The sequence below is a fragment of the Lontra canadensis genome, unplaced genomic scaffold (assembly GCF_010015895.1).
Source record: "Lontra canadensis isolate GAN:19392208 unplaced genomic scaffold, GSC_riverotter_1.0 scaffold1, whole genome shotgun sequence".
Taxonomy (NCBI): domain Eukaryota; kingdom Metazoa; phylum Chordata; class Mammalia; order Carnivora; family Mustelidae; genus Lontra; species Lontra canadensis.
This window is the reverse complement of record NW_022630995.1, coordinates 86,435,880-86,450,119: the sequence shown is the minus strand read 5'-3', so window position 1 is coordinate 86,450,119 and position 14,240 is coordinate 86,435,880. Positions and strand designations below refer to the sequence as shown.

General features: G+C 32.2%; 1 protein-coding gene across 9 annotated transcripts in view; it reads left to right on the top strand.

Moving 5' to 3' along the window:
• Positions 1–14,240, top strand: part of KIAA1109 (KIAA1109 ortholog) — a 196,427-nt gene that overhangs the window by 52,232 nt on the left and 129,955 nt on the right. For all 9 annotated transcript variants that reach the window (XM_032858342.1, XM_032858352.1, XM_032858359.1 and 6 more), the window contains exons 17-21: positions 5,091–5,246; positions 5,512–5,609; positions 8,227–8,405; positions 8,572–8,678; positions 9,616–9,824. In XM_032858342.1, coding sequence (XP_032714233.1) covers positions 5,091–5,246; positions 5,512–5,609; positions 8,227–8,405; positions 8,572–8,678; positions 9,616–9,824 — 749 coding nt within the window. The remainder of the gene's footprint in view (positions 1–5,090; positions 5,247–5,511; positions 5,610–8,226; positions 8,406–8,571; positions 8,679–9,615; positions 9,825–14,240) is intronic.

Here is a 14,240-nt window from a genome sequence, read left to right as displayed (position 1 = left end):
TGTCCAGGGTCACACAACTAGTAAGTCTGTCGAGCTAGTGTTCCAACCCAAGTCATCTGGCTCAAGAATCTGTTATATTTAGTTTCTTCGACAGTAGCCATATCTCTCTCACTTAAGGTTTTGTATTTTATAACTTTGCTAACCTTTTAAAATAGGTTCCTATTTTCAAGCATTTAATCCTTCACATTGTTTTTATTCCAGACATTTCACATTCTTAGACTTTAGCAGTGCTAAGAATAGTTGGAGTAGATACTTCCTCAAGATTTAAAATTTTTAACTTTGTAGTAACACTTTAATTTAGACTGAGCATTGTACTAGTCACTTTCAAATAGACAAGTGCACATTTTCTGTTACAACCATGTTTTCCTTAAATTATTTTCAGTACCTGGGTGACTCAGTCAGTTAAGCATCTGCCTTTGGCTCAGGTCATGATCTCAGCCCCACATTGGGTTCCCTGCTCAGTGGGGAGTCTGCTTCTCCCTCTGACCCTCTGCCCCTCTCCCATCCCTGCCCCGTGCTTGCTACCTTGCTTGCTTGCCACTCTCTCTCTCCAATAAATAAATAAAATCTTAAATTTTTTTTCTTTTTTTCCTAAATTATTTTATTTCTAACCTCTAAGCCTATAAATATTGCAGTTCACTTTTTTTTACCCCTAAAATTTATTTGGAGAAATTTAAAGAAAATTGAAAGATACAAAACTTAAGTTCTCATATCCCAGATTTTACAGCTATAACTTTTATTCATATTTTTTCTATTGCTTTTTAGAATCCTTTAAAACCTTACTTATTCTCTAAAAAGGATGACTATTAGAGAGTAACATGGTTAGCCTGGTGGTGAACATACTTGGTCATAGTGTTTGAATTGCTTTTCTCTGTTCTCAGTTTTCTGTTTCCCCATTGACAGAATTCTGCAGAAAGCAAATGACCTAATTTGGTGTGAGGGCATGCCTAATATTCCTCAGTAGCTATTCTTATGCCAATTATTACATAAAGTTTTTTTTTTTTTTTAATTTATTTTTTTGACAGAGAGAAAGAGAGAGCACAACCAGGGTGCAGTAGACAGAGGGAGAAGCAGACTCCCCACTGAGCAAAGAGCCCAATGCAGAGCTCAATTCTAGGACCCTGGGCTCATGACCTGAGCCAAAGGCAGATAGACGCTTAACCAACTGAGCTACCCAGGTGTCCTGATAAAGTTGTTCTTAACAGATTTTAGTGTGGGGCAAAGAGAACTTCATGATAAATGTAAAAAAGAATCTCAGGAATAAAAGATGTAAGACAGAGGCAGAAGTGAAGTCTCTTCTGCTAATATCAAAATTGATTTAGATTTACTCTGATACGGAGGAGAAGACAATGGTTAACAGTATTACAAAGTTCCAGTACAACTGACTTATATTTTATGAGGTATTTGCCTACCAACATAATTATAAAGTGAGTTGTACATGAGTTTTATCCAGGTAAATATTTAGATTACCAACTTAATAACTTTTTTTAAAGTTTTTATTTAAATTCCATTTAGTTAACATACAGTGTAATATTAGTTTCAGGCACAAAATACAGGGATTCACCACATCCATCCAACACCCAGTGCTCATTACAACTTAATAACTTAAAAAAATTTGTTGTCTAAATGGGTAAGGCAGTCATGAAATAACTGCTTCCTTTTTTAAATTATTTGATAAGACCATCTGCTAATGAGATGTATGTATGGAACATACATACATAAACCAACTTTTGGTTTAAAGAGAAATACATACTAAATATAGTTGTTGAAGCTAGTAAAAATATTTTACCATATTTTAAAATATTTATCAGTAAAGATATTGTATAAAGTGGTAATGAGACTATACTGCAGAATATTTTGAAAATTCAAATAAAATATGGAAGAAAAAATGAATAAGACTTGTTAAAATAGAAATTAGCTAATAACCTTATAAAATTACATTGGTTTCCTAAGATGATTTGTGGATTATTTGAATTTGTGTTTACTAGCATTTATATCTCAATCTTTTTTTTTTTTTTTAAAGATATTACTTATTTATTTGACAGAGATCACAAGTAGGCAGAGAGGCAGGCAGAGAGCTGGGGGGTAGAAATGGCTCCCTGCTGAGCAGAGAGCCCGATGCGATGCGGGGCTCCATCCCAGGACCTTGGGATCATGACCTGAGCCCAAGGCAGAGGCTTAACCCACTGAGCCACCCAGGCGCCCCTATATCTCAATCTTTTAACTAGAAGTGTAAAGTAGATAAATGGAACCAATGTAAGTTTAAAGTCTCTTACTAATAATGATTCAAAACAAATTTAAACCATGATCTCAGCCCACAGAGAATTTATGGGCATGTCAGTTTATGGGCATTTCTTGTTTTGTATTATTTATCAGTCCCAAGTTTATTGGCATGTGCACTATACTCAGAAAATTAAGCAATACAAAACAGTGTATATATTTTGCTAGCATGAACCGAAAATAACAAACGCATGTAAGACATGAATGCAGAGGAAATGGCTATGACCTTAGTAATCAGAGAAGGTAAGGGGAAGACCGTAACATCTGAAATGATCTTTGTATAATGAACTCAGTAATATTAACTCATAATTTGCATAGTTTGTCTCCATAGAACATTCTAAAGCATGTTCATTAATATTACCTTCATGACTCTGAAAAGAGATAGCTGTTACTCTTATCCTTGACTTAACGAGAGGAATTGAAGCAGGGAAACATTCAGTGACTTGGTCAGACTCAATGAGGCTAGTAAGTGGAGGAGATATTTAAGATATTTAAGAGTTTTCCTTTAGCAGAGAGGATACTAAAGAGTATACTTATTTTAGATAGAATGAATAGTTTGAGTAAAAGTGCAGAACTAAAAATGTTGGTGAAGAAGAAAAGTGAGAAAATCTGCTTGACTAATGATAAGTTTATACTGTAGAGTTGGTTAATTCCAGAGAATTAATTCCAGAGATGACTTTTGGGTATCTCTCCATTGCTAGCCATTGTGCTAAAGAATTAAGTTAGAAAGTTATAAAGTTGTTAGGTAGGGTGGCATGGGGAAGTAAAAGTTTATAGTAAGCATAGATACTATACAGTATGATGAACCATGTGATTGCTTGTTCAGTGAAATAAAAAACACTTAAAATTGTCAAGTGGAGTTTTCCTTTATTCATAGAATAGGTTAATTACCGTATTCAATTGATTGATATAAAATTCTGTAGCTTATTTATATTAATTTAAATTACTGATATTTGATATTTAATGTATTATTTTGCCATTTTATTAAGAGAGGGATTTTTACTGTGCACAAGCTTTTGTACATTGAAGCTAAGTTTTAAATGCGTTCATATGTTAGATAAATTTGACTTCTGATTTCATTATTGAATGTAGTATCTTTCAGTTTAAAGACCTCATTTAAAATCCAAAGAAACTACTTCAAATATTTAATTATTTTTACCTATTATTTTCTTTAGAATATCTTTAATTATAAATGCTTCCGTACATAGAATGCTTACTCTGTGGCAGTTACTGTGCTAAAACTTGACACATGTAATTTCAGTTCTCACCATAAGTCTGTGAAGTTGTCCTCATTTTGTAAAAGAGAAAACCAATAGCATTTGTGTTACTCATTTAAGATTACATTGCTAGTAAAATGGTAAAGACAGAATTTAAACCCAGAACTGTCTGCTGTCAAACTGTGCTAAATACTGTTTCTAGTCATTTTTCTGTCTCATATATACAACGTTCTAATTTTATATGCATAGCACTGTTATATATTATGGGTATATAGAGATGAGCTTGACACCTTAAGCAGGAGACCATGTTACTGAAAGATACGATTGCTGGGAGTATAGGCATATAAGTGACATGAATGCCTGAAGAAAAAGTAAAACCACTGTTTTAGATTAGTGCTAATATCTTTATATAAAGAGTTTTTGACTATCGGGATTAAAAAAAAAAATGTACCAGAGGATAGGCAGACTAAGTAAATGAATAATTTTAAACTGCAAGACTTAAAACCGTACAAACTGGCAGTACAACAAATCAGAAATCAGAGATTATTGACTATAAATACTAACAGGGCCACGTTTGTGTTCATCATTATATTCCCAGAGTCTAGAACAGAGTCTGGCACACAGAAGACACTCCGTAGGTATTTATTTAGTCAGTAAAACAACATGAAAAAATGCTCAACCCTACTTGTAGTTAGGAAGTTCAGCTAAAATGAGTTAACAGTTCTTAGTGATCAGTTAATTCCCAAGCTACATCCTCTCACTCCCCCAGAGAGAAAGAGAAAGAGGGAGGGACAAGAGACAGGGGGAAGGAAAGGTAGACGGAAGTATAATGCAGGAGAAGGTACAATGAAATAGATAAGTCAAGCATTTATTTCTGGTAGGAGTATAAATGGTTTCACTATTCTTAGAAAGCAATTCTGTAATTTATAGTAGCTTTGAAAAACTTTATAGATTTTGACCTAGCCATTCTACTAATGGAATCTATACTGACAAAGTAATCCTGAGTATATAAAATTTCTTCCATGAAAATATATATAAAATATATATAACAAAAATTTGGAAAGAGTCTAAATATCCAAGATTACTAAATGGTTAAGTAAATCCTGGCAAATCTCCTTATTGAACTCTTATTAAAGTTTTTGTTAATGTTTGTGAAATAACATGGAGAAATTTTGAGTTCAGTGAGAAAAAGCAATATATGAAATATGTACATCTAGAATAGTGTAAAAAACTACATAGAAAGTAAAACTAGAAGGAAAGATATCCACAATGCTGGATATTTGGGTAGTGGATTATCAAGTGATTTTTTTTTCTTTTATCTTCTAAAGTTTCTCTAATAAATAATAGGTATAAAAATTAAAAATAAATGGGTATATAAAACGCATAAAATTTCTCTTATTTGGATCTGTGATTAGTACGTAAACATTGGTTTGCTATTAAATCACCTGTATCTTAATCTTCTTTCAGTATTTCAGTATAAAAGTTTTTAGTTGTGAAAGAAAAATCATTTTTGACTGGTGTTAGAGCATTTATATTTTGTTTTCTTAATTTCAGTTAACTTTTGCTTTCTGTCTTCCACTCCCATGATTTTAGATTTAATCCAAGACTGGTCTAGTGATAGTGCTCCAGACATTTTTTCATTTGTGCCATATACATGGAATTTTAAAATCATGTTTCATCAATTTGAAATGATTTGGGCTGCTAATCAACATAATTGGATTGACTGTTCCACTAAACAACAGGAAAACGGTAAGAACTTAAAAATTAGGTTAAGTATTCTGTTCATTAAGAGAAATTACAACAGTGGAAATTGATGTTGATTTTATAGTTTTAATAGATACTAGAATTGATCTTTTTTCCATTGTCTTATAATACTCTTGGAGAATTACTTCAGAGTTTTTATTGGACTAAGCATTTTATGTTTCATTTTCTTAGGTATGTATTTAAGGCAATTTTTATTTAAACTTTTTTCAAAGTTAAAAATAAATTTTCTCTTTTTTTCCTCTTCTTGTAGTGTATCTGGCAGCCTGTGGGGAAACATTAAACATTGATTTCTCTTTGCCTTTTACGGACTTTGTTCCAGCTACGTGTAACACCAAGTTCTCTTTAAGAGTATGTATAATTGTTTGAATTCTTTATTAGTAAGTTTGATTAGTTTATTAGTAAGTTTGATTTCCCAAAGCTTATCTTTACTTTTCCCCACTATCCCATTGTTATCCTGCAGTATTTTAGTTCTCCACCATTGTTCATGAGGTTCAGTGTCACAGAAATGCTGCTGTTTGTTTTTTGTAGTTCCCCAACTCCCCCTTAGAGGAGTTGAGCAATAAAAAGAAAATTCCCAGAGCTGAATATTTTCCTAACCAGCTCATTTCTAACCTTTGTGGCTAACTTACATGTTCTTTTGAAAACCCCTTCTAGCTCCAATGTTTACAGTGTATGAACTAGATTTTACACTTTCCTTTATTTTGTTACTAATTATAAACATGAATTCAAGGGATAGCCACAAATACCTCTCTTCCTTTTTCTGAAAGGCAGCTCTAATGAGTTCGAAATTTTGTGGAATACCTAATTTTAGGGTATGAACAATCAGAAGTAGTCATTAGTATTGATGGAGGTTATGATGGTTAAAAAATAGCAACAATAAGAGCTGCCAATACCTATTAAACATGTTCTGTGTGACATACACAATTTCCAGTGCTTTATGTGTATTAACTCATTTCATTCTCAGAACAGTTTACATAAGGTAGTTGTTATCTGCATTTATGAAATAGGAAACTGAAAAGCTGAGTTTATGTAACTTATCATGTGACTGGTGAGTAGCTGAATTGGAATTTTAACCCAAGTGGTATAGGTCAGGGCTTCATTCTCTTAACCACTCTGCTGTGCTGCCTGTTAAGAAATCAGGAATCATGGCACCCCAGTGTTTATAACATTATCAACAATAACCAAATTATAAAGGTTCCAAATGTCCATTGACTGATAAGTGGGTAAAGAGGTATGGTATATATACATGGTGGAATATTACTCAGCCATCAAAAAGAATGAAATATTGTCATTTGCCATGAAGTGGATAGAGCTAGAGTGTATTATGCTAAGTGAAATAAGTCAGAGAAAGACAAATACCATATGATTTCACTCATATGTGGAATTTAAGAAAACAGATAAACATTATGGGGAAAAAAATGAGATGCAAACCATAAAATAGACTTAACTATTGAGAACTGAGAGTTGCTAGAAAGGAGGTGGATGGGGATTGGCTAAGTGGGTGGTAGGTATTAAGGTTAAGGGCACTTACTGAGCGAAATAAGTCAATCAGAAGAAGACATTTATCATATATCATATCCCTGATATGAGGAATTTGAGAGGCGGGGGGGTTGGGGAGTAGGGAAGGAAAAAAATGGAACAAGATGGGATTGGGAGGGAGACAAACCATAAGAGACTCTTAATCTCACAAAACAAACTGAGGGTTGCCGGGGGGCTGGGGGTATGGAGTGGGTGTTTGGGTTATGGACATTGGGGATGTTATGTGCTCTGGTGAGTGCTGTGAAGTGTGTAAGCATGATGATTCACAGACATGTACCCCTGGGGCAAATAATACATTATATGTTAATTAAAAAAGAAAAAGGGCACTTGTGTTGAGCACCAGGTGTTACATGTAAGTGATGAATCACTAAATTCTCCTGAAACTAATATTATACCGATTGTTAACTAACTGGAATTTAAATAAAAAAAAATTTTTAAATGTAAATAAAAACAGAAATTAAATTCTGTAATAATGAAATCTAAAAAAAAAAAAAAAAAAGAAATCAGGCATCATGATGAACAAGATTAAGACACCGACCTACAAGGAGAAAAGTGAAGGCAAATGAAAACATATCAATTCAGAATTCTTCAAAGGCAGTTGATAATCCAAGACAATCCTATTTTAAAAATTAAGTAGGGGCTCCTGGGTGGTATAGTCAGTTTAGGCTCAGGTTGTAATCTCAGGTTCGTGAGATCCAGCCCTGCATTGGGCTCCATGCTCAGCACAGAGTCTCCTTGAGTTTCTCTATCCCTCTGCTCCTCCCACTGCACTCTTCCCCCTGTCTCTCTGTCTCTAAGCTAAATCTTTAAAAAAAATTAATAAAATGCCGAACATATTCCACCTGAACTTACTGTCAGTGAGATGATTTTGGTTTTATTTATTTTTTTTTTAAAGATTTTTATTTATTAGAGAGAGAGAGCATGAGCAGAGGGGGGAGAGAAACTCAAGAAGACTCTGTGCTGAGCATGGAGCCCAACATAGGGCTCAATTTCACAACCTTGAGATCATGACTTGAGCTGAAGGCAGATGCTTAACCAACTGAGCCACCAGGCATTCCTCAGTGAGATGATTTTTAATTTTTTTTTTTTTTTTTTTTACTGAGTTACATGTGAAATACCCATGGATACCCATAGAGATAATCTTTTTACTATTTTGTGAAAACTATGCTATTTATTCCCTTACTTTTTTTTAACTTTCTAATCAGAATTTAGTTAAAAAAAAAAAGAATAACAGAATTTAGTTTTAGTCAATGTTAAATCTTATCCCAGTTATTTAACTGACTTGATTATAAAATCTGCCTTTTGAAATTTATTTTCTTTTGAATTTATTCTCAAGATTATTATTAACAGGTTTGGCTGTAAATAGAAACCTAACATATTTATGTACCTGTTTTATTATTTTGGGTTATTATAAATTATTTTTTAGGGAGAAGATGTTGATCTTCATTTATTTCTACCAGATTGCCACCCCAGTAAATACTCATTATTTATGTTGGTAAAGAATTGCCACTCAAATAAAATGACTCATGATACTGGTATTCCTGCTGAGTGTCAAAGTGGTCAGAAAACAGTTAAACCAAAATGGCGGAATATTACACAAGAAAAGTGAGTATATATAATTAGTGATTTAAGTATTTGTATTTCTATGTGGAGAAGATTCTTCTGATTTTTTCAAAAAATAAAGATAAAGTTGATTATTTGTAAGTGGTGTTTGTACACAGTTAAATGAATTAAATAACTGACCAGAATTTTATTTTTTTGTTCTTCAAAGAGCTGGTTGGGTTGAATGCTGGACTGTCCCAAGTGTCATGCTTACAATTGATTATACATGGCATCCAATTTATCCACAAAAAGCAGATGAGCAACTAAAACAATCATGTAAGTGTTTTTTATATAATTTGTACTTTGAAACATCTGGTTTATGATTGATAACCATTAAAAGTATAAGAATTTTTTTTATTTGGAAATGTATCTATTCATTTGATGTAATTTTAAACATTTAAAAATCTCTTTTAAGGATTTTTGGCATAATTAAAACTAACTTTCATTGAGTATTTACTGTGTATCAAATACTAGACCAGGCTGTTTACTGGTTTACATTATCTCATTTAATCCTTACAACTCTATGAGATAAATGTTGTTATTGTAGGTTTGAACAAATGTGTTCAGAGAAATTAAATAATTTTTTCAAGTTCTGCCAAAGCTAGAAACAGAAGAGCTAGAATATCAAATAAAGTATATGCGGATATAAATATATTTAAAGCGTTTGGCTTCATGAAATGTTAGTTTTTTTAATGCATTTTCACAACTTTCATATCATACCAGTTTCCCTGAGGCTTATGTACCTTATTACCAGGGTCCAAAATGAAATTAGAGTCAAGTGATATTTTCTTTGTATTTTTCTAGTGAGTTAAATGTACAAATAGTTTTCATAATTTTTCTTATGAGCTTGATTATGTCACACTGCATTTGAATAGCTGTTTATGTGAAAACAACTTTATACTTTAATGCCCAAGTATAGATAAAGCCCTGACTGTGACCTGAATTTATATTACAGGGACTTGAGAATGTTAATAGGAAATTTTCTTTGTTTCTATACTATCTGATTTATGTATTTCTACACATATTTCAATGAAGTCTGTTTTATTTCACATTCTTAACTTTAGTCTGGCAGTTCGTTTTCATTATGTACTATAGATACTGTATCGTAGTTGATTTCATGAAAAATTACAAAATAGAATTTCTTAGAGAATGATTCCTTAAAGAACTTTTGAGAAATTCCCCACCATAATTTTTTTTCCTTAATTTTTTTCAGTATCAGAAATGGAAGAAACAATGCTATCTGTATTAAGGCCATCCCAGAAAACATCAGACAGAGTTGTTTCTTCTCCTTCTACGTCTTCACGCCCACCTATCGATCCCTCAGAACTTCCACCTGATAAACTTCATGTAGAAATGGAACTTTCCCCAGATTCTCAAATAACTCTTTATGGACCACTATTAAATGCCTTCTTATGTATAAAGGTATGAATTTTAAAAGATCTTACACATTTTTAAACATAGGCAAAATGGGTACTATCTAATTAAAATTGAGACCGTCTGTAGTAGCCAGTTTTGGTGTTTTAAAGTTGTTGAAGATAATATATGTTGACTAGACTTCCAGCGCTAGAGTTAATTACAAACTTATTTATTAAAAATAGTGTACTTCTCAGTTGAGTTTTTATTTTGTATTTTTAGCATTTAATATATTCTAGGAATTGTGCTAGTTGCTGGAGATAGAGATGATACAGCATCTGTTCTCAAGGAAATAAGCTAGAGGATATAGTAGGATAGACATATATAAGGAGAGATTTTAACACATTGTAATGTAACACAGCAAAAGAAGTACAAGAGAACTTTGTCATTTGAGAGTAATAAAATAAAACCAGGAAGAGCTGACTTTAAGTAAATTCAGTAAAAACAGAAAACTTTATTTCATGCTAAGTAATAAACAAAGATTTGTTTGCAGCACTATCTTCACTTATCACTGATAGCTTTCCCTGTGATTTGAGCAGTTATCTAATATCACTTTTAGCAACTCCATGAAATTTTGCATTTTTCCAGGATTTTACTAAATCACTTTGCTTTAGATTTTCATCATACTGTTGGATGCTTTACTACATCTGATAAACAAAGTGAGACTAATTGTCCAAACATTAACAATCATGAGCAGTAGAGTTATTTGTGGGATAGGTTTTTGCGTGAGTCTGATTTTGTCAGTGTTTACTTGTTTGCTTCCTTTTGTGATTTCACAACTGTGGAGGTTTGGTTATTGAATGCTTAGGTAACAGGCAATCCTGTAATGTAAACTGACAGGTGTAATTAATTCTGGAAACGTTTTAGGATGATCAGGGTTAATTATGGAAAGACAGTCAAGGTTTGTTAACAAAGATTCTCTGGAAGTGCTAGCTGAACAGGTTTTTATATTTAAATTTTTATATTTGAGTTACTGTCTTATATAAACTACTGTAAAGCATCAGATGATATAATTTAAGATAAAAGGTGCAAGGGACAATGTATTTAATATTTGTGGAAATCTGAAGTTTTGGTTTGGTTTTAGGAGATTCCTGAAGGAGTGATTCTTCAGATATTCAAAGGGGAGACATACACAAACGTACACACACACCTACGCATTTTTTTTCTTGCGACCCTTGTTTGACCCAAAGTATTCTTCAAATATTTCTCCCAATATTTTATTTTCTTGGGATTGCTTGTGAATATTAAGGATTTAAAGTATAATTTTCAAGTTATAATTTCCCTGAGAGACTGAACTGTATTTTAATTTAAATGTAAGTAATGATTTAGTTAGCAAATGAGGATGGTTATATTGATATAATACCAGTTTCGAATACTACTTAAGAGGTATTATCACTGTTCTTTTGCATCACTCTATGTATACTGAGCCTCACTTTTTTCTTTTAAGAATTCCATAATACATACTTGTCAAAAGTAAAAGGATGATAACGAAGAATAAAGAGAAAGGAGTAAATGCCTTTTTTTAAGATTTCTTTACAAATTCTTCATAAATGTAACCTCTCTTGATAGTTGGTTTTGATGCAGTCTCTTCCATGCATTAAGATTTTATAACAACTATTTAGTAGTGTCAAAGGTTTGTCGTACTAAAGTTTATATTAGTATTTGCATTCATCAAATTAACGTAGAACTTGTATGAAGTGCTATTAAAACAAATTAAAAATTTTAAAGGTTTGAAATATTTTTAAAAATATGTATTTAAAACATGACAAATAATTTTTCTAGGCCAATGAGCTCCATGCTTCCTTTTATTAGGAATGTAAGTAACTCTTTGTCTTTTTTTTTTTTTTTTATTTTATTTTTTATAAACATATAATATATTTTTTTCCCCAGGGGTACAGGTCTGTGAATCGCCAGGTTTACACACTTCACAGCACTCACCATAGCACATACCCTCCCCAATGTCCATAACCCCACCCCCCCTCCCAACCCCCCTCCCCCCAGCAACCCTCAGTTTGTTTTGTGAGATTAAGAGTCACTTATGGTTTATCTCCCTCCCAATCCCATCTTGCTTCATTTACTCTTCTCCTACCCCCTTAACCCCCCATGTTGCATCTCCTCTCCCTCATATCAGGGAGATCATATGATAGTTGTCTTTCTCCGATTGACTTATTTCACTAAGCATGATACCCTCTAGTTCCATCCACGTCGTCGCAAATGGCAAGATTTCATTTCTTTTGATGGCTGCATAGTATTCCATTGTGTATATATACCACATCTTCTTTACCCATTTGTCTGTTGATGGACATCTAGGTTCTTTCCATAGTTTGGCTATTGTAGACATTGCTGCTATAAACATTCGGGTGCACGTGCCCCTTCGGATCACTACGTCTTTGTCTTTTTTTTAATCTTCTTTTTTTCTTTCTGCCTACCAGAAAGTTTAGTGTCATGCTAAATGAGTTGTATTCTATTTTAACATATAACTTACGTTCTACTTAGTGTTAGAATGTATGTATATATAAAAGAAAACAAAGAGAATATGAAAATTCATGTAACTGAGATTGTATTTTCCTTAGTTACTAGAATTAAACATCAAGAAGTTCTGAATAGACTAGAAAATATCATATTTGTTTGACTGTTTATGAAAAATTGATTTCCAGAATCCACAAAGAGACTAGGGTTACCATTATTATTACCAGGAAATTTGAGAAGAATATATACAAACATGCATTAAAATTTGTGAGAATATTTTATGGAACTGTTTACATCTTCTGAATTGACTTCTCTTAGTCTTATTATGTTGTTTCTTAATGGAAGAAGGAAAATCTGAATCTAAATAGTGATAGTATGTCGGTGGTAGTCAGTAGTAATGTGGATTAAGGGTTGGTATATATGGCATATATGTTTTTCTTATTAGAAAAAAATTAATATTGAAAACAGACTACCTGTAGGTTTTTTCTCCCCCTCTCCGGCTTCTCTGAATTTATTAGCTCCCTTCTTTTAACTATAGTGGTAATTCTTTTTCCTCTTCTTTGAGAAATGGGTATTATTGCCTAAATAGGCTAGGGGAAAAACGGTACTGTCCTGTTATTTGAAGTAGTTACTTGACACTCATGATAAAATATCTCTAGGAAAATAAAATTTCAAAGAGCTTTTAAGATGGTTGGAAATACAGCTTGCTTTATCGTGTTTAAATTCATTCATGCTGCAAACTTGACAAAAGAACACATCTTTTCAGTTATATAAGTTATTGCTTTTTTTCTGGGGTTGTTTGGAATTTGTTTTAGAGATAGTTCAGTTTTGCATACTACCTACCATAAAATGGAAATGGAACTTTTATTTGTACTTGTAAAAATTTATGTACATTTATTAATCTTAATATACCATAAAAGTTTGCCATAATATATTATTAGTTACCTTATACTTTGGTCAACCTTTTGGTAATTTTTTTAGTGAATCCTCAAGAAGTTAACCTTTGCAGATGGAGTTCACATACTAAAAAAACAAAATTAAACTAAAACACACAAAACTTAAACCACACACTCAACATCAAACATTTAACATGAGGCTCATGTTTTAAGGAATTTATAATTTAAGAGTACATTTTGTTTATAATATTCAATATGTGCTATATAATAACTCATAAAAGACTCCTAGAGTTTTGTAACTCTTAAAAACAGTCATTGACACATTTAATAAAAATTAGCAAATGTTCTCTACTATTTTGGGGATTCAGTATTCCCTAAAGAATTTGCTATGTGTTATTTCTGTTTCAGATAATTAAATGGAGATTGTTTTGGTAGTGAAATCGAACATTAGGCCCAAGAGAACAGTTTTCTTTTGACTTTAATAATCTACAGCAATCTCTTCTGTTTGTAAGGTTAAAAATTACAAGAGACTCTAAGAGACTTCTAAGAAATCTTTTAAAAATAAATCATTTAAAAATCTTTTAAAAATAAGAGTAGGATTATTAAAAATTGACTAAAATGAATATAACTTATTTTTATTGATTTGTTGGTAACTCTTAGTATGTCAAAAGCTAATAAACATGAACATTGTACACTGATTCCATTGATCAGTTGTAGGGAGGAAGGGCGTAGAGGTGGTTGAGTCTGGAGGCCATTTGTAGATAAACATCACTGAGGGAAATATTTTACTTTTCTTTCTCTGACATCCATGCCCATTGCAAACTATTGGACCTGTCTTCAGGACCAGAATGGCATGTGTATTTTGAAAAGGCTTCTCAAGTGATCTGAGGACTGCTGCTTTGAGTACTTCTAGATCTTTAATGTTGATTGAAATCAATTAGAAATTTATTTTTAGTTTTAGAAATTTAATGTTAGAATTTAGGATAAAAACTAATGTTTATTTACATTTATATTTGTGCTTGAGTTTTTCCATGCTTCAGAGTTATATAATAAAGGCAAT